This window comes from Ascaphus truei, chromosome 15 (assembly GCF_040206685.1).
Source record: "Ascaphus truei isolate aAscTru1 chromosome 15, aAscTru1.hap1, whole genome shotgun sequence".
In the NCBI taxonomy this organism is placed as follows: Eukaryota; Metazoa; Chordata; class Amphibia; order Anura; family Ascaphidae; genus Ascaphus; species Ascaphus truei.
Genome location: NC_134497.1, coordinates 8,950,916 through 8,977,777, shown reverse-complemented (window position 1 = coordinate 8,977,777; position 26,862 = coordinate 8,950,916). Strand labels below are relative to the sequence as shown.

General features: G+C 44.0%; 1 protein-coding gene across 1 annotated transcript; it reads left to right on the top strand.

Annotated features, from left to right (window-relative positions):
• Positions 1 to 26,862, top strand: EEF1A2 (eukaryotic translation elongation factor 1 alpha 2). The gene is made up of 9 exons (XM_075571507.1): positions 1 to 97; positions 2,862 to 2,969; positions 11,540 to 11,735; positions 17,960 to 18,139; positions 18,350 to 18,646; positions 20,670 to 20,820; positions 22,163 to 22,419; positions 25,757 to 25,991; positions 26,514 to 26,862. Exons 3-9 carry the CDS (start codon positions 11,592 to 11,594, stop codon positions 26,639 to 26,641), a joined length of 1,392 nt encoding a protein of 463 aa, XP_075427622.1. The 5' UTR covers positions 1 to 97; positions 2,862 to 2,969; positions 11,540 to 11,591; the 3' UTR covers positions 26,642 to 26,862.

The following is a 26,862-nucleotide window of genomic DNA, read 5'->3' as shown; positions in this document are numbered from 1 at the left end:
CTGCCTCTCTCTCATGTTGTGCGCTGCACATACTTCTTTTGGATCGTTTGGACTTTGGACACAGCTGCACGCAAAAGGAAGACTGCTGGGGGTTTATGTGAGTACTCATACCTTTAGGCTAACCCAATGAGGAGGGGAGGGTAGTCAATTGCTCACCCCCTACCTTCAGGGTTCTTAAGAGCCTCTCATAAGGTTTAGAGTGTTACAGGATTATTGCTCAATTGTTAAACCCAGCGTGTTCTCCCTTGTCTTTGGTGCACTCAATTACTATAGGACCAGGCATTTGAGCATCACTTTGTCTCCATATGTATGCTATCTCTTGACCAGCTAGCTTCCATGTGTGTACAACCTGGGTTTTTTTTAAAAACACCTTGATTATGCAGCTGGGACCACTGTAATTGTCAGGAGCTTCCCAGCTGGAAATTAACCTTGTCACTGCTGCACTGCATACCTACACATACGTCTGCCAGGCATATAGCTAGTGACATTAATTCACCCTGTCACACCCTCCCTATAACTCCTCCCATTGCCCCATATAACCTCCCCCTATAACTCCTCCTATTACCCCATATAACCGCTCCCTATAACTCCTCCTATTGCCCCATATAACCTCTCCCTATAACTCCTCCTATTGCCCCATATAACCTCTCCCTATAACTCCTCCTATTGCCCCATATAACCGCTCCCTATAACTCCTATTCCATATAACCTCTCCATATAACTCTTCCTGTTGCATTAATGTTAAGGAACGCATATTGCAATGTCTCTTTTAACATCTGTTTTAAATGGACGTGCCCAGTGTGGGATGTTGATCTGGATATATGACCAGAGAAACCGCTCCCTATAACTCCTCCTATTGCCCCATATAACCACTTCCCATAACTCCTCCTATTGCCCCATATAACCACTTCCCATAACACCTCCTATTACCCCATATAACCCCTCAGTGCCCAGTGTGGGATGTTGATCTGGATATATGACCAGAGAGTGCTTGGGTAGAGAGGAACATCGGTTCCTAGCTGAGATGTGCACAGATGTACAGTAGCTTCCTTCCTCAGACTTGTGCTATTAATCATTCATTGCATTGTCTGTGGTCCTGCACCCTAGATTCACTTTGGGCACATCACAGGGGGTCTTACAGGGAAGGGCCAGGGTATCTGTGCTCAGAGGAGCTAACAATCTAATGCAATCATCTGTACCCATGGGGAAAAAGGGGAATAAAGGGGCTTGTTAAAGCCTCGCACTGCTGCCACTGCGTCTTGCACAGAGGTATCCCACTTCAGAGGACAGTGATTTAAGGCTTCTCCTTCTTCCTGCTTCACATTTGGGAGTGGTCCCCTCCATGCCTGTTATTCCCAGCCCCCCCCCCCCCCCCCCCCTAGGCTGTGGGAGGCTGGCAGACATGGGAATTTGGAATTGATGTCACAGATGTATATTTCATTCCCTGCTTCACCGGGCAGAGAAGACAATTCATGTGTCCATATTAATAACAGGAACGTCCAGCTCCTTCTTGCAGATCTCCAGGCCCTTCACTGCGAGGACCCCCCTCAATATGCCACAGATCCCCCTACTCTCCATTTATCAGTGGGTGTCTCCCAGTGGAAGATACCCTTTGCACCCACATACTGTCATTCCCCCCCCCTCCCATAAACTTTCAGAGGGTTAATCAACGTCCAGTTTGTGCTCTGATCTCCGGTACTATTCCAGTGGAGATGTGTGACGTGCATGGACTTTACACACCCTCTATATCCACCTTTAAGACCCACCTTAAGACACACGTGTTTAAAGAAGCATATGAGTAGCACCGTGGCTAATACTATACACCTGATATGTAAAGCTTGGCCCCTGCAGACGCACTTACCAGAATGCCCTCCTACTGTCTCTGTACTTTCTCCCTACCAATTAGATTGTAAGCTCCTCGGGGCAGGGACTCCTCTTCCACAATGTTACTTTTATGTCTAAAGCACTTATTCCCATGATCTGTTATTTGTATTATTTGTTATTTATATGATTGTCACGTGTATTACTGCTGTGACGCGCTATGTATATTAATGGCGCTAAATAAATAAAGACATACACACATACATACATCACTTTGAGATCCCAGATATGAGATATTTGTCTCCTCCTGGGGACTCCCCCTGCTGAGCAATATCTTGTGACCCTCATGCTGGATGCTTTGTAATGCTCTTCCAATTATTGTAGCACTTTTGGAGGTGGGAGACCATACCCTGTATGTTTATATCACTTTGTGTGCCTCACTATGTATGCATCCATTTGTTTTCCATCATTAGATATCTCTCCCTCCATTTCCCCCCTCTCTCTCCCCCTCTCTCCCTCTCCACCCCCTTCTCTCTCTTCCCCTTTCTCTCTCCATCTTCCCCTTTCTCACTCCCTCTCCTTTTCTCTGCACCCTCTCTCTTTCTCCCCTCTTTCCCTCTCCCTCCCTCTCCCTCTCCCTCTCCTCCCTCTCCACGCTCACTGTCCCCTCCTCCTTCCCTGTATCCATCCTCACACACTCCTGCATCCACTCATCTTTCTATTTTTCCATAGCATCGTGTGTCCTGACTCAATACAGTGAATATTCTTATTCCCAACCCTTCCCTCTCTCCCCTCTCCTCTCTCCTCACCCCCTCCATCTCTCTTATCTCTTCTTTATCTCACCAATCCCTCCTCTTCTTTTTGTCTCTCTCATTATCTCATCCTCTTTGCCTCCCCCCCATCCTTTCACTCTCCCCTCCTTCATTTCATTTTCCTCTCTTCCTATCTCTCCCTCCTTTTTTTCTCAGTCATTCACTTTCCCCCTCCTCTCTCCCCCCTCCCTCCTTCTCTCATCCCGGTACCGCATTGCTGTGCTGCAGCGGTGACTGCATTGCGCTGGGACCGTCAATAGGTGGACCCCCACCCGGAGAAATAAAACAGCCTGATCAGGAGCAGACAGCCCCTGCTGTCTGACAGCTCAGCTACAGGTAAGAGTTCCCCCAACCCTGTTGCTGCAGCCCCTTACCCTCCCCCTGAGCCCTGTGTTAATCCCCTCCCCCTGCAGCCTCCTGCTAAACCCCTACCCTCTGCCATCGACCCCCTTACCCTCTGCCTGCCGCCCCGTGTTAATCCCCTCCTCTTGCAGCCCCCTGCTAATCCTCTACCCTCTGCCATCAGCCCCCTTACCCACTGACTGCCTTCAGCTCCGCTACCCTCTGCCTGCAGATGCCCTACCCTCTGCCTGCAGCTCCGTGCTGACCCCCTACCTTCTGTTATCCCCCCTCAGTCTTGGCATAACCTGACCAGGAGATGCAGGGGCAGGGAGGGGAAACTGGAGCAGAAGCAAAGCTGGGGAGATGATTTTGTTTACCAGCACTGGGGGCAGAAACTTCAGCAGGGGCTGGGGAAGAGGCAGCATCTGATTGTTGTGTTTGTGATACAGGGACCATGTATCCGATCTATCTGTGGCGTATTGAGAAATCCGTCAGAGGCTGGAATGGCAACGGAGGGGAGGGTGAGGAGGCTGACATACACAGCTATACACAGCGAGACAGGCTGACATACACAGCTATACACAGCGAGACAGGCTGACATACACAGCTATACACAGCGAGACAGACTGACATACACAGCTATACACAGCGAGACAGACTGACATACACAGCTATACACAGCGAGACAGACTGACATACACAGCTATACACAGCGAGGCAGACTGACATACACAGCTATACACAGCGAGGCAGACTGACATACACAGCTATACACAGCGAGACAGGCTGACATACACAGCTATACACAGCGAGACAGACTGACATACACAGCTATACACAGCGAGGCAGACTGACATACACAGCTATACACAGCGAGACAGGCTGACATACACAGCTATACACAGCGAGGCAGACTGACATACACAGCTATACACCAAGAGACAGACTGACATACACAGCTGTACACCGAGAGACAGACTGACATACACAGCTATACACCAAGAGACAGACTGACATACACAGCTATACACCAAGAGACAGACTGACATACATAGCTATACACCAAGTGACAGACTGACATACACAGCGAGACAGACTGACATGCACAGCTGTACACCGAGAGACAGACTGACATACACAGCTGTACACCGAGAGACAGACTGACATACACAGCTATACACCAAGAGACAGACTGACATACACAGCTACAGTATACACCGAGAGACAGACTGACATACACAGCTATACACAGCGAGACGGACTGACATACACAGCTATACACCAAGAGACAGACTGACATACACAGCTATACACCAAGGGACAGACTGACATACACAGCTATACACCAAGTGACAGACTGACATGCACAGCTATACACAGCGAGACAGATGACATACACAGCTATACACAGCGAGACAGACTGACATACACAGCTATACACAGCGAGACAGACTGACATACACAGCTATACAAAGCGAGACAGACTGACATACACAGCTGTACACAGCGAGACAGACTGACATACACAGCTATACACCAAGAGACAGAATGAAATACACAGCTATACACCAAGAGACAGACTGACATACACAGCTATACACCAAGAGACAGACTGACATACACAGCTATACACCAAGTTACAGACTGACATACACAGCTATACACCAAGAGACAGACTGACATACACAGCTGTACACTGAGAGACAGACTGACATACACAGCTATACACCAAGAGACAGACTGACATACACAGCTATACACCAAGAGACAGACTGACATACACAGCTATACACCAAGTGACAGACTGACATACACAGCGAGACAGACTGACATGCACAGCTGTACACCGAGAGACAGACTGACATACACAGCTACAGTATACACCGAGAGACAGACTGACATACACAGCTGCACACCTATAGACAGACTGACATACTGTACACAGCTCTACACCGTGCGACAGACTGACATACACAGCTATAGACCGAGATGCAGACTGACATACACAGCTACAGTATACACCGAGAGACAGACTGACATACACAGCTGCACACCTATAGACAGACTGACATACTGTACACAGCTCTACACCGTGCGACAGACTGACATATACAGCTATACACCGAGATACAGACTGTCATGCATAGCTATACACCATGTGTCAGACTGACATAAACAGCTATACACCGCGAGACTGACATACACAGCCATTCACCGAGAGACAGGCTGAAATACAAAGCTATATACCGAGAGACAAACTGACACACACAGCTATGCACCAAGAGACTGACTGACATACACAGCTATACACCAAGAGACAGTCTGACATAAACAGCTATACACCGAGAGTCAGACTGACATACACCGCAATGCACCGCAAGACTGACTGACATGCACAGCTGTACACCGAGAGACAGACTGACATACACAGCTATACACTGAGAGACAGACTGACATACACAGCTGGACACCGAGAGACAGACTGACATACACAGCTGTACAACGAGAGACAGACTGACATACACACCAATACACCGAGAGACAGACTGACATACACAGCTGTACACCGAGAGACAGACTGTTATACACACCAATACACCGAGAGACAGACTGACATACACAGCTGTACACCGAGAGACAGACTGACATACTCTGCTGTACACTGAGAGACAGATTAACATACACAGCTGTACACCGAGAGACAGACTGACATTCACAGCTATACACCGAGGTCCAGACTGTCAAACACAGCTATACACTGAGAGACTGACTGACATACACAGCTATACACCGAGAGACAGACTGACATACACAGCTATACACCGAGAGACAGACAGACATACACAGATATACACTGAGAGACAGACTGACATACACAGCTATACACCAAGAGACAGTCTGGCATACACAGCTATACACCGAGAGACAGACAAAATGTCAGCCAGTTACAGTGACTGATAAACAGTCACAGACAGTCTGGTACTCAGATAAAGGGACACATTGACAGGCATGCAGAGAGACTGGTACTCTGATAGAGGGACAGGCAGATAGATGGGCACACAGACAAGCAAGCACAGATACAGACGGGCACACAGACAAGCAAGCACAGAGACAGACCGGCACACAGACAAGCAAGCACAGAGACAGACGGGCACACAGACAAGCAAGCACAGAGACAGATGGGCACTTAAACATACTGGGACACACACAGATTGTCACAGAGACAGGCAGACAACCCAGACAGGTGGGCACAGAGACAGATGGGCACCCAGACTGGCGGGATCACAGACAGACAAGCACACAGACAGACGGACACACATACAAATGGGCACACAGAGAGGCAGACGCTCAGACGGACGGACACACTGACAGGCTGACACACAGACAGATACACACCAGTTTACAGCCTGTGAGACAAAATGAGTGACTGACAAACTTATTGACACACCTACTGATTGCTAGCAAAATAGTAAACAGTTTACTAGTTCCCCCTCCCAATATGTGGGCATGTGGGTCCCTTATTTATGCCTATGTGTGCCAGACACTCTGCTTTCAGCCCTGCCCCATCTCATCCACCCATATGCTGCCAGCCTGCCCTTGTAATCATTGATTGCCATGGAACTGTGTGAGGGGATGTTTGCTGCATTGAAAGAGTTGACGTGTAATTCTGGTATATTGAGAGGCCAGTAAGTGATCTGAAACACGGGGAAGGAGAGATACCATATACAGATGCCAGGGAATATCATACTAGATCAGTGCTGAGCAGTGGGTTCAGGGTGGGTATGGGGTATCTAACCTCTCATCACTCTGTCACCCTCATATCATTTGCCCACCTGAGAGCTTTGAGATAAGGTGGCACAGCTGAATGATGAGATACAATCCTGATTTGAAGCTCCTTTTGAAAGTAGAGGCCATGAAGCTGCCTTATTTACCATGTCATTGGGATGTTAAGCTGCTCTGGTAGTCAAGAGTTTAGATAACAGCTAGCCAAGAAAAAGGGCCATATATTCCCTATCATTTGTGATCATTCTTTGATGGTATAAAACCTCCCCCATGTTGGCTCCTCTGTAACCTGTTGCCAGAGAATTATAAACGTATAGACTGGTAGTGGGCAGGTTTTGGGAATATGCAGTTTTATTTCAGTGCCTGTAACAGGTACTTATCCCTGTTTAAACTGACTCTAAATACCCTGAGGAAACCAGCAGGGAGCTGGTTAATTGCAACCAGGCTATTAACCAGGCTCCACCTGGCTAATCAAAGCTCTAAAAAAAAAAAGCCTCCTGTGAGAAACTGCTAGATAGATTCCTTAGCACACAACAGTGCTGACACAGGAGAGAGACAATGTCTTGAGCACCAACGCTGTGCTGAGAGCTAGACACCCGGAGACCACTGACCTGAAGGGCCACCCTGCTTAAGGTACTGCTTGAGACTTTGGGGTGTAGGCTGGTAAGGGGCTTCTCCTCCCAGTCTTGTAGAGAGGGACTGGGGAAGTAAGTTAGCCCCCAAATCGGTCTCTATTAGCATACCTCTGCACACATCTCTTACAGTGCCTCAATACATTATGTGGTGGTGGGCAATGCCATGGGAGGTGCCATCATTACAGTATATACATCACATTCAGTTGCCTCTTTGGCTTTGGACCCCCTAAATGCCACGCAGCACTGCATACAGTATTGATCTCTTCCCCTTATTAATCAGGGCGAATCCTTCTCTTACACACACCAGTTGCCCCATAAGAGTTGTCCTCCTAAAAAACAGATATTTCTCTATGAAGTGGTTAAATAGATTGAGAGTTTTGGGTGAGTGTTTACTCCGCAGGACTCCAGTGCTAACCAAGGAGTAGACGATATGAACCAAGAACATAGTAGAGACTATGCTCTAATGAAGAGTCCTTTAATAAACAATCGCTCGATCTCTCCTCAAGGTTTATTTCTAGGGGTTATAGACAGACGGACATAAACAATGCATATCAATATGCGAAATCAGCAAATCGTCAAGATTAGAAACAACACATAAATCCAAAAGACAAAAAGGGTCAAGATTGAGACCCCAAACTATAATAAACAGGCACCTTTATTCATAACTCAACACAGTCGACAAGCAACAGAATTCGTACAATTTTCTATTAACATTGGAATGTACTGCAATTACACACGGATATCAAACAGACTGGAGATCCTGGTCACAATTGTGGAACACCAACCACATTTTTGAAACTTGAGAACAATATATCACCACAAAATATCAACGTTCATAAACTGCAATTCTACATATATAATTTACTATATTACATGGGGTTGAGGAAGAGGTTGCGTAGGATGGACCATCCGAACTTTAAAAGTGAGGATGATGGAACATATCCAATCTATAAAAAAACAGGATCTGATCTTACCAGTTTCGAGACATTTCACTAGCTGCCATTTGGGTGATATTTCCAAATTCAAATTTGTCGGTATTGAGTGTGTTATGACCCCAATACACGGAGGAGAGAGACTCAAACTTCTAAACAGACGTGAGATGTATTGGATACATACGCTGGACACAATATCTCCCCGTGGTATAAATACCAAATGGGATTTGAAACATTTTATATGATACATTTTGCTGGTGATATCTGTGCGTTCATTCTTAATCCTCTGATCTAATCACGTAGTTTTTTTTTCTGTGTTGAATTATGATTCTTTATTTGGTTCAACATAGAGTGGATCATAATATTTGAGCTATAGTTTCCATCTGACGATATTTACATTATATTTGGCAAGGCAATGTTTGTGACATAGCTATGAGTACAATTTCAATCAGACATCTTTATGATATATAAAATAATATTGGAATTATCTCTAAATATATACTAAAATATAAGGTTATGTTATATACATTGTCTACCTCAATTGGTAAATATTCATCACAAAATTTCTTTAATTGGCAAAAGATTTGTTTCATAATGTGTTTCTCTTGAACAAATAGATGAATTCAGATGTTTCATTAATGCATTTAATTTTTATAATACTATATACAAGAGTTAGATATATATTCATTTATGAGCTTGAATAACTTTTTGTCATGTTGCTACATTGTTGCCACTAACTATTCAATATCAAAAGGTAGCGATGGTTGGTGGCTACTTGTCAGTGACTTAGTTCAGGGGTGTGCAAACTTCCTGCGCTGTGCCCCCCCCCCTAAACCCGCCTGCTCTCCTCCGGTGTCGCGGCCCGTGCAGCGTCAAATTACGCTGCGGGGTCACGTGATGTCATGCCACGTGACCCGTCCAGTCATTTGATGCCGCGTCTCCATGGCAACGGGCATCAAATGACGCTGCGTTGCCATAGAGACGCGTGGACTGAAGCCGGGTAAGTAAATTACAGAGGCCTCGCGCTCTCAGCGTGGGGCCTCTGTAAACGCTGCACCCCCCCAAAGTCTTGCACCCCCTAGTTTGCGCAACCCTGACATAGTTCACTGACTTCAGTCGGATACTTCAGTAAATAGAATAATTTGTTCTTGTCTCTATTTTTCTAAATGGATTATACTAATAATGTGTTTCAGTTTCATCTATTGGTGGAATATGAATTTATGTTAACATATCTCATTAATTCAAGTTAAGTTTAGATCCATATACTTTCATGAGTTTTAATAACGATCTCTCCCATATGGCTACATTGTTGCTATTTATCCATTTGCGTTACAATGTAGCGATCGCTGTTTGCTGCTGGGATTGGTCAGTGACTAAGGTCCCTGATTTAACAGGATACCCTATAAAATAGAATGATGAATTATTTCCTCCATTTGGTTATATTGATTACATTAATACAGTGCTTCAGCTTGATCTACTAGTGGAAGTGTGAATCTGATGTCAAACACATTTCACCAATTTAATTCAAGTTGAGTTCTATTTACCTTCAACCACTATAATGCTGTTTTGAGAATCTCATATCTCTCCATGCATATTTACGTTTCTTATTGTGAATTTGGTTAAACTATTTATATATGTCTTTCTTTATGCCATGATGTTTGTTCTTTTAATTTCTATACACCTTTGATGGGAGATCTTTGACGGGGGAGTGGCAGCCTTGTGGTTCCCTGTCTGTGCCAGCCTTGTGGTTGGTTCTCTGTTTGTGCTGCAGATTGAACACGGTGATGGCAGCTCCTTCCACCGAATGTATCCCTATAAAATGTTGGTTTTAACCTGTGGAAAATACTCTTTGATAAAGCGCCAGCTATGGCGGGAAACGCGTCAGTTATCCTATTTTTGTCTTCGTTCTGGCAAGATGCTATAAGAAATTTAGATTTTTAGTATTTCGCCTCCAGTTCTCCTGCTTTCACGCTGTGCTCCTTTGCTTCTTTTTTGTTCGTTTTTATATACATCACATTCAGTTGCCTCTTTGGCTTTGGACCCCCTAAATGCCATGCAGCACTGCATACAGTATTGATCTCTTCCCCTTATTTATCAGGGTGAATCCTTCTCTTACACACATAGAGTTGCCCCATAAGAGTTGTCCTCCTATAAAACAGATACAGTATTTCTCTATGAAGTGGTTACATAGATTGAGAATTTTGGATGAGTGTCTACTCCGCAGAACTCCAAGGAGGGGGCGATATGAGCCAAGTACGGAGGACATCCTAATAGGAAAGAGCGATTGACACCAACCTGTTAGGACACACATGGCAGTGAGGAGCATTTCAATGTCATTCCCCATAGCTCAAGGTTATAGAGCATCAGTGAGATGAACCCCCTCCCTGAAGGTGCTTTGCATTGCAGGCCTTACTCCAGAAATACGAAGTTAGTGCTGAAGTATCCATCCTAATAAAGCAGCTGTCCATGCAGTGGGGAAGTATCCACCTCCTGCTCCTCAGAACGTACGTGGTTATACTCAGTGATTGGAGTAGCGCGGTACGAGATGATACTAAGTATCATGATATCTTTATCTACAAACCTGCACTTCACATGGAAAAGGTTTTGTCATCTTGTCTCGCAGATGAAATCTGAAGAAAATGTGCTTTGCCATCTCATTTCACATAATAAGGCCCAATAGGGTATTTTGCAGCGGCTGTTTGGCCGCCAGGACATTTCGCCGCCACAGATGACCTATAGAATCTGGGAGATTCCGAGCCATTTTAGGTAATGCCTATAACTGCAACCAAGGACCATAACCCCTAATCCTAATTTTAACCCCTAACCCCTAATCTTAACTTTATCCTCTAACCCTAAAAACCCTCATTGCTAATCCCTAACCCTAATATTCTTAACCTTAACCCCCAATCCTAACCTTAACCCCTAACTTTAACACCTAATCCTAATCATAACCTCTGACCCTAAACCCTAAAAAACCTAAACCGTAAAAAAAAATCTAAACCCTGCTGCGAAATGGCCATGGCAAATTGTCCCTTTCCTCCCAAAATATATATCACATACCACAACTTCTGTTCAATGCAACTTTGTAATGATTCTGAGTACCACAGCACACATCCATGTTGTCCTTGCATGGTCATCTTCTGAATGGGTTCTCCTGGTAATTAGAGCATTGGGGAGCCTTTAGAATGATTGTACACTCTTTACTTTTCTACAGACATCCTCATCCTCAAAGCAGTGTCACTCCCCCCCCCACCCCCCCCAGGAGGATGGGGAAAGAGAAGACACACATAAACATTGTGGTCATCGGCCATGTCGACTCTGGCAAATCCACCACCACTGGCCACCTTATCTACAAGTGCGGGGGCATCGACAAGAGGACGATAGAGAAATTTGAAAAGGAAGCAGCTGAGGTGAGAATCGGTGAGGGGGGGGGGGAGCAGGGGGGAAGGGAGGGACGGTGGTGTCCAGGCCTTATTTTTATTACCCCCCATTACTTGCCCTGCCAATTGAGCTGCTATCTATTTCAGAGAGAGAAAAAAAGGGGCTTACTTCTTACTGTTGGGACTTACTTCTTTTTAGGAGAGACACTTTCATTCCAAACTCCTTATTAGGAGTTAACCTATGTGTATTTCTAACGTACCAGCCAATTTGGAACATTCCAATGTGTTTTCGCCCCCTTTGAAGTTACTCACTATTTAGTGAGGATTCTCCCCAATTTTTCAGGTTCTAATTATAGATCAGTCATTACTGGGGTCCTTCATTTTATTATAACTTTTATTGTATGCATTAATGTATTTTATTATTTGAGAGGTTACTGTATTGTCAGTCCATTTAAGGCCATATGTAATAAATTTGTATCTTTCATCCTGCTGTCCTCTTAGATTCTCATGTCCCATCTCTGTTGTTTCAATGAGGAATATTAATTGATAGCTCTATGTGCCTAAGTTTCTCTTTCCGCTGTCCATTTCAGCACTGCCAATGTTAACATGAACCGATTCACAGTCCCAGAGGGGTATGGTTAAGAAGAGCATCATAATACCCACTGGCAGAGAAAGGATATAAGGATTAATCCCTCCCAAACAGTATATGTGGACACAGGAAAGCCAATTTCTCTGAGCAATAGTCAGCTTTTATTTTTCTTCTTCCTTAGAGTTTCTAATACATTCATACCCACCAACACTGGTAATAAAGTCTAAAAATTGTATCAGATTGAAAACGCAAAGTAAGAATCAGTACAGGAAGCAAGAAATACCTTTGTAAAATATTGTATCAAAAATATGCACAGAATTTGGGGATGGCTTGTCTATAATCACATCCTACTGAGGGACATTTGTTTGATTTGATAATGTAGGCACAAACAGAGGAAAACGAGCGCAAATATCATTTAGAAGTGATAAACGTGAACACAAATAGTGTTTTTTTAGGGCAATACAGTAAGGTGAGGTATGGGTGAGAGACAAGAGAAATATTAGATTGGGGTGAGAGACAAAAGAAGTATAAGACTAGGGTGAAAGACAAGAGACGTATTAGATTAGGGTGAGAAAAGTGAAGTATAAGATTAGGGTGAGAGACCAGAGAAGTATAAGATTAGGGTGAGAGACCAGAGAAGTATAAGATTTGGGTGAGAGACCAAAGAATTATAAGATTAGGGGGAGAGACAAGAGAAGTATAAGATTAGGGTGAGAGACCAAAGAAGTATAAGATTAGGATGAGAGACCAGAGAAGTATAAGATTAGGGTGAGAGACAAGATAAGTATTAGATCAGGGTGAGAGACCAGAGAAGTATTAGATTAGGGTGAGAGACAAGAGAAGTATTAGATCAGGATGAGAGACCAGAGAAGTATTAGATTAGGGTGAGAGACAAGAGAAGTATTAGATCAGGGTGAGAGACCAGAGAAGTATTAGATTAGGGTGAGAGACAAGATAAGTATTAGATCAGAGTGACAGACCAGAGAAGTATTAGATTAGGGTGAGAGACCAGAGAAGTATTAGATCAGGGTGAGAGACCAGAGAAGTATTAGATTAGGGTGAGAGACAAGAGAAGTATAAGATTAGGGTGAGAGACAAGAGAAGTATTAGATCAGGGTGAGAGACAAGAGAAGTATTAGATCAGGGTGAGAGACCAGAGAAGTATTAGATCAGGGTGAGAGACCAGAGAAGTATTAGATCAGGGTGAGAGACAAGAGAAGTATTAGATCAGGATGAGAGACCAGAGAAGTATTAGATCAGGGTGAGAGACCAGAGAAGTATTAGATCAGGGTGAGAGACAAGAGAAGACAGGACATATTTGACTCTATGTGGGACTGAGGCTGTTTTGGCCTTTGGGGGGGGGGGCTCTGAAAGCCAGAGGTTGACCCCCCCTCCACCCCCACCCAGATCATTGTTTTCTGCATCTCCTGGAGCAGAGAGATTCCCGGTGATCTGGGGACCGCCTCTGGCTGGGTTTAATTATAGCTGCACTCAGCTGGCAGGCTCCATTTTCTGTGTATGAAGGCGGATGGCATACGTGCCTCCGCTCTGCCACATCGCTGGGAAATGGAGACCTGTGGGGGAGTTGTGAAGGATGGAGCAGCACGTGGGCATCGGCCAATGTTCCCATAACCCCTTCAGTGCCATAGGGGGAGCAGAAGATGTTAACAGGGAACCCCCACTTAACAAACTATGTTTATGTTGCAACAATGTAAAGCACTCAGCCATGGAACATCCTCTGTACCATTTTCCAAATGTGGTTTGGTAGTTTACCTTGAAACCTGATTGCAGACCCCTCAGGCATTAAAGGGTTAAAGGGTCTTCAGCTTTTGGGTCAGATTTACTAAGCGAGGCTAGTCCCGCACAGGAAGGCGCCTTACAACCTGCTTATTTAACGGACTGTACGGTGTCTTATGGAATTGCAGCGCTTAGAAAACATGGCCCCACTTTCCCTAAAGGACGACATCGCTGCATTGAAATGTTGGCGTTTGGAGAAATGGGATCGCAGCGATCATTTCTGGAATTCCCGCCACATTCACTGAGGATTGTTCCTTTATTATTGCTTTTCCGATTTTCATTCTCATTGGCGTACCTGAAAACTCTGGTAACTCAGCTAGCCATACAAATAAGTGATATCTTTCTTAATCAGTGCTAACGATGCAGTTATGTGGGGGGGGGGGATGTAATTAGGGTTATGTAATAGGGTTTCTTACAAAATCCTGTAGTGGAAAATGATTTAACCATCTGGCTGCCTGAAGCTACCAATGTATTGCAAATTAATAACTTTAGGTACCAAAGGGATTAACATGAACACCCTACAAATAAAACATATACAGTATAGCATAACATTCATAGGGGCAAATATTAGGATTTACCATGGTTACATAGTTACATATTTACACATAGTTACATAGTTAAATAGTAGAGGAGGTTGAAAATAGACATACGTCCATCAAGTTCAACCTATGCTAAATTTAGACGACAGATACTTTATCCTATATCCGTACGTACAGTATATTGATCCAGAGGAAGGCAAACAAAAAAAACAGTGACATATTATCTAATGATATCTCATGCAGGGAAAAATAAATTCCTTCCTGACTCCAAGAATTGGACATCAGATTACTCCCTGGATCAACATCCTCCCCATGTTTACTTATTTGGTATATCCTTGTATACCTTTCCTTTCTAAAAAGATGTCCAACCTTTTTTTGAACATATCTATTGTATCTGCCATCACAGTCTCCATGGGTAATGAATTCCACACTTTAACTGCCCTTACTGTAAAGAACCCTTTCCTTTGTGCTGGTGAAATCTCCTTTCCTCCAACCTTAAGGGATGACCCTGTATCCTTTGTACTGCCCTTGGGATGAATAGTTCTTTTGAAAGCTCCTTGTATTGTCCCCGAATATATTTGTATATAGTTCATATCCCCTCTTAGATGCCTCTTTTCTAATGTAAATAAATCTAATTTAGCAAGCCTCTCATTATAAATCAGATTTTCATCCCTTTATTAATTTGGTGACTCTTCTCTGGACTTTTCCTCGTTCCATAATTTCTTTCCTATGGAGTGGCAGACAGGTAGGTAGGTAGACAGACAGATAGGCAGACAGACATGCAGGCAGGCAGGTATGTAGACAGACAGACAGGCAGACAGACAAACAGGTAGGCAGGCAGATAGGTAGGTAGGTAGGCAGGCAGGCAGGCAGACAGATAGGAAGATAGACATGCAGACAATATCACAGACAGGCAGGTAGGTATACAGAGAGACAGGTAGGTAGGCAGACAGACAGGCAGATAGGCAGACTGGCAGACAGGTAGGCAGGCAGCTAGGTAGGCAGACAGATAGGTAGACAGGTAGGCACCAGCAATTCCTAGGACTGAAGTCCTGAATGCCAACCTCCCCCTGCTCCGTCCGGCTGTTATGCAGGGGAAGGGGGGTCAGTTTGTTAAGCGAGTGGGGAAGCACCCCATGGGTCAAGGGTGAGCCCATTAGCGAAAAGGGGCCAATCGGCCAACCGTAAGCTGACCCCCTCCGACGCCGCCAGCCCTGGGCTCTCCCCCACCTCTAAAAGTGTCATTTTTCTGCACCAAAAATGTGCTACTGTAAGTCTGAGGTGGTAAAATAACAGAGGAGGTTGTGCGATACCTTTTATTGGACCAACAAATAAGCAATATGTTACAAGCTTCCCAACCTCTCAGGTCCTTCATCAGGTCTGGCAGAAGTAGAGAAACAGAGGATATTATATACAGTTTTGTAGAGCGCTATCTAGTTACGATGGTTACGGGGAGATGATAAGGATGCTGGCAGCTAGTGTGAAAATGAACAGAGACAGTATAAGAGGCCACGCTATTGTAATGTAATAGGGACCCAGACAATCAGGAGACACAAGAGTAAGGTCCGGGCCATACTGCCTTAGCCCGTGCGGAGGCGTGCGCGTCCGTGACGTGCATTTTTCGGCCATGCTAGACGCGCCGTCGGGGGGGTGTCTACGGGCGTGTCAGTGACGTTACGGAGCTGGTTCGCCCTCATTGAGCAAACCGCTCACGTGACATGCGGTCGCGCCAAGAAATCAGTCTCGACTGATTCCTCGCGCAACGCGCGCCCCCTCCTGCTGTCGCCCGTGCGGTGTATGGGCGCAATCAATGCCTTAAGGCATTTGATTGAGCCGCGTGTGGATGCCTCTGCACGGTCTGCAGCAGCATGGACTCAGCCTAAGTTGTGGAAACGAAAAAAACTGTGTATATGTATATACACACATTTACATATATGTATATACACACATTTACATATATGTATATACACACATTTACATATATGTATATACACACATTTACATATATGTATATACACACATTTACATATATGTATATACACACATTTACATATATGTATATACACACATTTACATATATGTATATACACACATTTACATATATGTATATACACACATTTACATATATGTATATACACACATTTACATATATGTATATACACACATTTACATATATGTATATACACACATTTACATATATGTATATACACACATTTACATATATGTATATACACACATTTACATATATGTATATACACACATTTATATATATGTATATACAAACTGTATATAATATCCTCTGTCTCTATATTGCTGCTGGACCGGATGAACGACCCTGGGAGGTTTCAAAATTCAAAAACTTGTAACATATCAACTACATGTTTGTTCCAATAAAAGGTATCACACGGCCTCCTCCTCCCCGCCACATGGAAGGACTATGCACCCATCTCAACTTAGGTCTGAAGTGTCCAAATCGTCTCCTGGTAACATAAACACGTCAGATGCAATAAGCAGAATTAATCACGTTCTTACATTTGACATGTATGGCCGGGTCCCCAGTGGCCGCTGTGGCGCGCGTTACGGCATGCGCGCCACACCACAGCACAGCCCTCCATGGGGCAGGCCCCAGTGGCCATGCGTGATCACGTGGTCGGCGCGCACCATTGGAAGGGCAGATATGTCCCGTCATGGCCGCGTCCCCTCCCGTCATGGCCCGCGTGCTCCCCTACAGACCGCCGATCGCGGCTTTAAACTGTGCATGCGCCGCCAGTTCGTCAGGCAGGCGTGCTGCAGGTAAGACTAGGGCCGTGGACTAAATAAGCAGAGAAATAAAGCTTGATATACATTTCCAGTTTAGATGCACTTCCCGGGGCTTAATATACAGACTCCTGCGCACATCTGTTTGAAAATAGATATTTTGTTACATGCAGCAGTAAATTCACCTTTACCCAGACTGGCCAGCAAGCCGCATCTCAAATTCTGTATTCAACGTATATAAGGTACACGCTATGTTTTTGAAGGGCTTGTTTTTTTTTAATGTGTATTATAAACACAATTGAAGTGTTATGTAATATAATCAAATACAGAAACCGTTAAAGAGCTACTACTGGAAAATCTCAAATATTATTAAAATGGCACAAATTTTAAAAGGTTAATGTGAAATCTTAAAGTTAAATTTTCACACGATTTAGAGTATAGTATGCAGCAGTTGTTATATCGATGCCAAATTCCCACCCAGATGTTAATTAGGGACGGCTTAATTGGAACAGGAAAGGAGCCCCATGAACATGTGGTGTTAGCGGGCAATACTCTGTAATACTTTCTTCCAGATGGGGAAGGGCTCCTTTAAGTATGCCTGGGTTCTGGACAAGCTGAAGGCCGAGAGGGAGCGTGGGATCACTATCGATATCTCTCTCTGGAAGTTTGAGACGACTAAATATTACATCACTATCATCGATGCCCCCGGACATCGCGACTTCATCAAGAACATGATCACCGGTACCTCGCAGGTGAGGGAGGGCAGACCTAAGAAACGCCACTGGTCCTTCTTTTGGTGCCTGAAGCACAGGGAGATAAAGTGACTTGCCCAAGGTCACAAGGAGCTGACACCGGGATTTTAACCCTGTCTCACTCTCAGATGTTGGACCTTCTTAGATCTGCAGCAACTCTAAGAAACAAAATGAACAAGTTTCATGCAACACTGTCTCTTTTCCCCGTAGGCAGACTGTGCGGTGTTGATAGTGGCTGCAGGTGTGGGTGAGTTTGAAGCTGGCATCTCTAAGAATGGGCAGACACGTGAGCACGCGCTGCTGGCCTACACCCTGGGGGTGAAACAACTCATTGTGGGCATTAATAAGATGGACTCCACCGAGCCTCCCTACAGTGAGAAGCGCTATGATGAGATCGTCAAGGAGGTCAGCGCCTACATCAAGAAGATCGGATACAACCCAGCAACGGTGCCCTTTGTGCCCATCTCTGGCTGGCATGGAGACAACATGTTGGAGCCATCACCTAATGTAAGTGCCAACTGGGCTAGGGTTTGGTAGTCACAGGGAGTTGGCAGAAAGAAGACAAGACCAGAATGGTTATCACTAGGCTTCAGTGGGAGACCTATTTCTGGAAACAGGGCATGCAAGTCCAGGTAACATTGTCCATACCAATAATGTTGGTATCTGCAGTACAAGAACAAAGTACTTTCCACAATGGCACACGGAGCGTTAGTGGCAGGGCAGCTGAAGCACTTGAGCCTTTGACCTGTGTTGACACCACCAGAATCTACATTCTACAGTGAATGGTGATGGAAATGTGAGGACGATGGTAGCTACTGTACATCTGGACAATGTCATATAGGATGATGTGATTGGTTGATAGACATCAGTGAGTGGTTTGTGATTGGTTTAAAGATATTGAGCAATGATTGGCAGAGAGTTAGGACATAGTGGGTTGGAATTGGATGAGAGAAGCCGTTGGATGATATGTGATTGATGAAGAGATTTTTCCTGAAGGCAATGTGATTGTGATTGGTTGTGACTGAGACATCACTGTGTGTGCTATTATTAGGTAAAAGTTATCTCACAGATAACAGCCTATTAGTGCAGTCAGATCCTGAGTGCCCTGTGAGTTGACGGTACGTTTGTCTTTAAGAATCAGATAATTGCGCTTGATTCCAAGTGCAGATTAGATGAAACTAGCATTATTATGTGGCTGGATTTGGTGGTGGGGTGGGGTGTCTCCTCCTTACTCCCCATCACTTTCTCCTCCTTTAGAAATCAGTAACCCTGACACATCAGTATGACTATGGCAGGTTTGACACATTCCCTGGTCATCAGATCCTATAAACCCAGTTATAACATGGCAGAGGCTCCCTGGCGGTAGAGAGAGCTCTGGAAGGGAGAACTTCAGCCAGCCGAACACAGCCTTTAATTCAAGCTGCTCTGAACATGTTATAATAGGTTCTTAGCATGCCACTGATAAGGGCCTAGTTCCTTGTGATGCAATCAGGAGCTTTCTGATGGGACATTTGGTCTGTGTAGAACAGACAGGGGTGAGGGAACTTCAAATCTATCTCATCCTTGGGGGAAATCACTAGTTCATATATTTCTAACGGTGCGGTTCGGTCATTTTATTTTTTTTCTATTCTTACATTTACTGCAGAGAATGAGATGATGATATCGTAACTCCTGCAAGTCCCTCTTTCTCCAGAGTCCACGAGTTACATTGTTAGACACGTTACTGCTCTTTATTCTGCAGCTTGTATTGCTCCATTAAAATGCATAAAAAAAAACATCCATTAGGCACCAAAAAAAATTACACCTGTAATATACGGAAAAATCTGTCGCGTGAGATTGTAAGTTATTGCCATTGTGTCCCAGAAAACAACATGAAGGCATTAACAGCGTTGCGTTGGGTGTTATTATATTCTTAGTGTGTCCCATCTTTCATGCTCTGGATATACCCCCCATTACATACATAGTAACAGACTAATAAAGTCATATATTACCATTGTCGTTTAGATTGAATAAAAGACAAGTCCATCGGGATCAACTTTTGCTAAATTCTATTGGGGTGAGATACACACTGATAAGGACCCAGAAACATACATTACTTGTCTCTTTCTTTTCTCTCTGTCTATGATTCTCTTTCCCTCTCCTCTCCTTCTCTTTGCTTCACTTCCTTCTTTCACTCCACCTCTGCCTCTCAGGCCCAGATCCACAATAAGATGCTTTAGCACAGGGGGGCTCAACGCCAGTCCTCAAGACCCCCCCCCCCCCCCCAAACAGGTCAGTTTTCAAGATATCCCAGCTTTAGCAGCGATGGCTCAATCAGTGGCTCAGTCATTGACTGTGCCACTGATTGGTTTGACCTGTGCTGAAGCTGGAATATCCGTACTACCTGACCTGTTGGGGAGTATTGAGGACTGGAGTTGAGGACACCTGCTTTAGCCCACCATGCCCTTATTCATTTGAATGTGTGTATATGTGTGCTAAAGCTTAGCACCCTTCTGTGCACCTGGGCCTCACTGTGCTGTTTTCCCTCTAGATGCCCTGGTTCAAAGGATGGAAGGTTGAGAGGAAGGAAGGAAACGCTAATGGAGTATCCCTGCTGGAGGCTCTGGACACCATCCTCCCCCCAACCCGTCCCACGGACAAACCTCTGCGCCTCCCCCTGCAAGACGTCTACAAAATTGGAGGTAACATGGGGCCACTGGGGTCTTATACATGATCCCTTACAGTGCACCTCTCCTGTAGAGATGTGATGTGTTTTGGGGGGGGGGTTGTAATATCTCCAATAAAACCATTAGGCTCTTTAAAAGTAATGTGTTGGCGGTACATTCCCTATGGACACAATCCCTGCAAGCTCTGACCCCAGAACCATCAACCCACCACATTATATATATATATATATATATATATATATATATATATATATATATATATATATATATATATATATATATTTATATATATATTTATATATATATATATGTCAATGGCTGCAGGCTTATAACGCTTTGGCCAAAGGGTTTAACTAAATGACCCTTACTCATGAGAATACTAATATTGAAGTATTTAACTATGTATTTTGTCACATTGGATGTAGCTTTGGGTATTTCTTTGTCTTTTGTTGGGTACATTCCCTAAGCACATAATATTCAGCATTCGCCTTATTGTGTTAGTTTTGTTATTTCTTGTTATACGTCTCTACAAGCACTAACTGTTTGTCAGGGAAAATACTTTCCTTTGGCATTTGTTTCCTACAGAAAATCATTACTTTAGATTAAATGTCATGAAACCATTAGTAAAAGCCTCATAGGTTGGTACACGTTGATGTTTCCCACACACCAATTGTATCTTATTGTAAAAATGTGAAAGAGAGACTAATGTTTTCATCATAACCCGAGGGTTGTAGTCAACCAACGTACCGAGCTCTAAATCATGTGTAACTTACTGGCCGGGTATCAGAGGACATTACAGGGGTCACCGATTTAATATTATGCCTTGTCCTTGTCCCTCTGTCACTTTCACTATTATGGAACTTTGCCAGCCAGTTTAATAAAGGTGAAACTCAATGGACATATGTCTTTTTCCAATGTAATGCTACTATTTATCTTACTATGGGGTTAGGTGACTTTGACAAACTTTCTGTCCAGATTCTAAGATACTAAGGGGATTATTTATTAAACTGCAATGCTGCCCCAAATGGCACTATCAATGTTTTCATGGATAACCCCTAAGACGTGGCACAGATGCATTCTACCAGCCTTATCTCAGAAGATTGCATTCAAATACTTTTTAGCACCAGTCGCTGAAGCGATGGCACACTGAGCTTTTGCATGAGGAGAGTTCATATTCTTGCTTTTAACTGTTGGCTTTTCTGTTGCCCATCTTTCTTCTCTCTCCTCCCCTTAGTTGTCCCAATACCCTTCTCCCATTGTTGGTCTATCTTTTTTCTCAGTTTCCTTTTATCTCAGTCTCTTACTCTGTCTCTTTCTCATGTCCCCTCTGTTGTTCTCTGTCCCGCTGCTCCTGCAGGGATTGGCACAGTTCCTGTGGGTCGCGTGGAGACTGGCATCCTTAAACCAGGGATGGTGGTGACATTTGCCCCTGTGAACATAACGACTGAGGTGAAGTCAGTGGAGATGCACCACGAGGCACTGAGCGAGGCTCTGCCTGGGGACAATGTTGGATTCAATGTCAAGAATGTCTCAGTCAAGGATATCCGCCGAGGCAACGTGTGTGGGGACAGCAAGTGTGACCCACCCCAGGAAGCTGCCCAATTCACCTCCCAGGTTAGGAAGGGACAGTAGCAAATTAAGGTACACAAGGACGTCAAGTGCATTGAGTCTGTCCCATCAATCACATGGTGACACCGTACAAAAAAGGCATGGGCATATTCTTCCTCGTGTAGGATTCATGGCCACAAAAGGGGCATACAGAGTTACATACGGTAGTGACACAGAGAGAGGAAACCTATGGCTCGTTCAGTATATCTGTTCCCTGGTGTGGTAACACAGTAACATAGAAAGAAATGCCTATCACACAACAATTCTGGGTCTTTAAATAAAGGGGGACAAAGTCAGACAGGTTTGATCTTTATAGCATGCAAAATCTGCCCATCACAAGGTGACATTATGAGATATAAGAAGTTGGACACTAACCTTTCCCTAGAAGTTGGGCTTTGATACTAACATTTCCCTAATAGTTGGGCTTGGCAATAACATTTCCCTAGTAGTTGGGCTTAGACACTCACATTTCCCTAGTAGTTGGGCTTGGACACTAACATTTCCCTAGTAGTTGGGCTTGGCAATAACATTTCCCTAGTAGTTGGGCTTAGACACTCACATTTCCCTAGTAGTTGGGCTTGGACAATAACATTTCCCTAATAGTTGGGCTTAGACACTAACATTTCCCTAGTAGTTGGGATTAGACACTAACATTTCCCTATTAGTTTGGCTTGGACACTAACATTTCCCTCGTAGTTTGGCTTTGACACTAACATTTTCCTTATAGTTGGGCTTAGACACTAACATTTCCCTAGTAGTTTGGCTTGGACACTCACATTTCCCTAGTAGTTTGGCTTTAACACTAACATTTCCCTAGTAGTTTGGCTTTGACACTAACATTTCCCTAGTAGTTGGGCTTAGACACTAACATTTCCCTAGTAGTTTGGCTTGGACACTAACATTTCCCTAGTAGTTTGGGCTTTGACACTAACATTTCCCTAGTAGTTTGGCTTTGACACTAACATTTTCTTAGTAGTTGGGCTTAGACACTAACATTTCCCTAGTAGTTGGGCTTGGACACTAACATTGCCCTAGTAGTTTGGCTTTAACACTAACATTTCCCTAGTAGTTTGGCTTTGACACTAACATTTCCCTAGTAGTTGGGCTTAGACACTAACATTTCCCTAGTAGTTTGGCTTTGACACTAACATTTTCTTAGTAGTTGGGCTTAGACACTAACATTGCCCTAGTAGTTGGACTTAATTAGACTGTAAGCTCCTCGGGGCAGGGACTCCTCTTCCGAAATGTTACTTTTATGTCTAAAGCACTTATTCCCATGATCTGTTATTTATATTATCTGTTATTTATTTGATTACCACGTGTATTACTTACTGTGAAGCGCTATGTACATTAATGGCGCTATATAAATAAAGACATACAATACAATACATGGACACTCACTTTTCCCTAGTAGTTGGGCTTTGACACTAACATTTTCCTAGTAGTTGGGCTTTGACACTAACATTTCCCTAGTAGTTTGGCTTTGACACTAACATTTCCCTGGTAGTTGGGCTTAGACACTCACATTTCCCTAGTAGTTTGGCTTGGACACTCACATTTCCCTGGTAGTTGGGCTTGGACACTAACATTTCCCTAGTAGTTGGGCTTTGACACTAACATTTCCCTAGTAGTTGGGCTTAGACACTAACATTTCCCTAGTAGTTGGGCATAGACACTAACATTTCCCTAGTAGTTGGGCATAGACACTAACATTTCCCTAGTAGTTGGACTTGGACACTCACATTTCCCTAGTAGTTTGGCATAGACACTAACATTTCCCTAGTAGTTGGGTTTAGATGCTAGCATTTTCCTAGTAGTTGGGCTTGGACACTAGCATTTCCCTAGTAGTTGAGCTTGGAAACTAACATTTCGCTAGTAGTTGGGCTTAGACACTAACATTTCCCTAGTAGTTGGGCATAGACACTAACATTTCCCTAGTAGTTGGGCTTTGACACTAACATTTCCCTAGTAGTTGGGCTTAGACACTAACATTTCCCTAGTAGTTGGGTTTAGACGCTAGCATTTCTCTAGTAGTTGGGCTTGGACACTAACATTTCCCTAGTAGTTGGGCTTTGACACTAACATTTCCCTAGTAGTTGGGTTTAGACGCTAGCATTTCTCTAGTAGTTGGGCTTAGACACTAACATTCCTCTAGTAGTTGGGCTTAGACACTAACATTTCCCTAGTAGTTGGGCTTAGACACTAACATTTCCCTAGTAGTTGGGTTTAGACGCTAGCATTTCTCTAGTAGTTGGGCTTGGACACTCACATTTCCCTAATAGCTGGGCTTGGACACTAACATTTCCCTAGTAATTGGGCTTAGACACTAACATTACCGTAGTAGTTTGGCTTAGACACTAACATTTCCCTAGTAGTTGGGCTTGAACACTAACATTTCCCTAGTAGTTTGGCTTGACACTAACATTTCCCTAGTAGTTTGGCTTTGACACTAACATTTCCCTAGTAGTTGGGCTTGAACACTAACATTTCCCTAGTAGTTTGGCTTGACACTAACATTTCCCTAGTAGTTGGGCTTAGACACTAACATTTCCCTAGTAGTTGGGCTTAGACACTAACATTTCCCTAGTAGTTGGGCTTTGACACTCACATTTCCCTAATAGTTGGGCTTTGACACTAACATTTCCCTAGTAGTTGGGCTTAGACACTAACATTTCCCTAGTAGTTTGGCTTAGACACTAACATTTCCCTAGTAGTTGGGCTTAGACACTAACATTTCCCTAGTAGTTGGGCTTAGACACTCACATTTCCCTAGTAGTTGGGTTTGGACACTAACATTTCCCTAGTAGTTGGGCTTAGACACTAACATTTCCCTAGTAGTTTGGCTTTGACACTAACATTTCCCTAGTAGTTTGGCTTAGACACTAGCATTTCCCTAGTAGTTTGGCTTGAACAATAACATTTCCCTAGTAGTTGGGCTTGGACACTAACATTTCCCTAGTAGTTTGGCTTAGACACTAACATTTCCCTAGTAGTTGGGCTTGGCAATAACATTTCCCTAGTAGTTTGGCTTAGACACTCACATTTCCCTAATAGTTGGGCTTTGACACTCACATTTCCCTAGTAGTTTGGCTTTGACACTAACATTTCCCTAGTAGTTTGGCTTGGACACTAAAATTTCCCTAGTAGTTGGGCTTGGCAATAACATTTCCCTAGTAGTTTGGCTTGGACACTAACATTTCCCTAGTAGTTTGGCTTAGACAATAACATTTCCCTAGTAGTTTGGCTTGGACACTAACATTTCCCTACTAGTTTGGCTTGGACACTAACATTTGTTGTTCAGAGAGAGATTTAAGGATGGTCATTTTGTATGCCTCATCTTTAGGTGATCATCTTAAACCACCCAGGGCAGATCAGTGCTGGTTACTCTCCCGTCATTGACTGTCACACTGCTCACATCGCCTGCAAGTTCGCAGAGCTGAAGGAGAAGATCGATCGCCGTTCCGGGAAGAAACTGGAAGACAACCCCAAGTCTTTGAAATCCGGAGATGCGGCCATTGTGGAAATGATTCCTGGGAAGCCCATGTGTGTGGAGAGTTTCTCCCAGTACCCACCTCTCGGTACGGAGCTCAGTCTTTAGTGGAGGGGACAATGACACACCACATGTCCGTAATCTATATGTCCCTTCTTATCTCCAACTAAACTTTTTACATGATAACCTTTTCAGGACAAGGGTTCTCCTCTCATGTATGTCTGGCATGTTATGCTCCTGTATTTGCAACATTCATAATTAAAATTGTTAAGCCCTATGTACTATTGGAAAACAAAGTGACAATAACTTTCATGCAGAGGTGGATCCCAGTAACATGTAGACAAACACATAATTTCTTGTAGTTTAGCATTTCATGTGGAAGGAATCCCATAAAAGTTTATAGAGACAAATAATTTCTTGTAGAGCAGAATCCAATTAATGTTTTGGGGACAATTAATTTCTTGATGAGTTGGATCCCATGAAAGTATATGGGGACCGATCATTCCTTGTGGGATCCCATGAGCTTGGGAGTTTATGGACACTGGATTCAAATGAAGGTCTATGGAGCTGAGCTTTGATTTATCCTGCCCCCATTCTCTGTTTCATTTAGGGCGCTTTGCCGTGCGGGACATGAGGCAGACGGTGGCCGTGGGGGTGATCAAGAATGTAGAGAAGAAGAGTGGAGGAGCCGGCAAGGTCACCAAGTCTGCACAGAAAGCCCAGAAGGCCAGCAAATGAATCGTAGGCTCTCTGTGCCTGGCACACAAGCCTCGCCCCTCAGAGAGGCTACACCTTCTCCCATTTGAGGTGCAAGTCAGCCCATCCGCTTGTAAAAGCCTGTACATAAACGACTGGATGCTCATCATTAAAGTCCAGTGGAAGTTCTTTAAGAGGAAAAGCATGTCCCCGCTGTGTGACCCTTAGTGTCCATTTTACCAATTAAAGTGGTGCAACATTCA

Bases quoted from the DNA above. Each gene is read 5' to 3' on its own strand.
- EEF1A2 (XM_075571507.1), top strand. From the start codon at position 11,592: ATGGGGAAAGAGAAGACACACATAAACATTGTGGTCATCGGCCATGTC. The intron at 20,821-22,162 runs GTAACATGGGGC...CTGCTCCTGCAG, and splicing joins AGACGTCTACAAAATTGGAG to GGATTGGCACAGTTCCTGTG. The intron at 22,420-25,756 runs GTTAGGAAGGGA...CCTCATCTTTAG, and splicing joins CTGCCCAATTCACCTCCCAG to GTGATCATCTTAAACCACCC.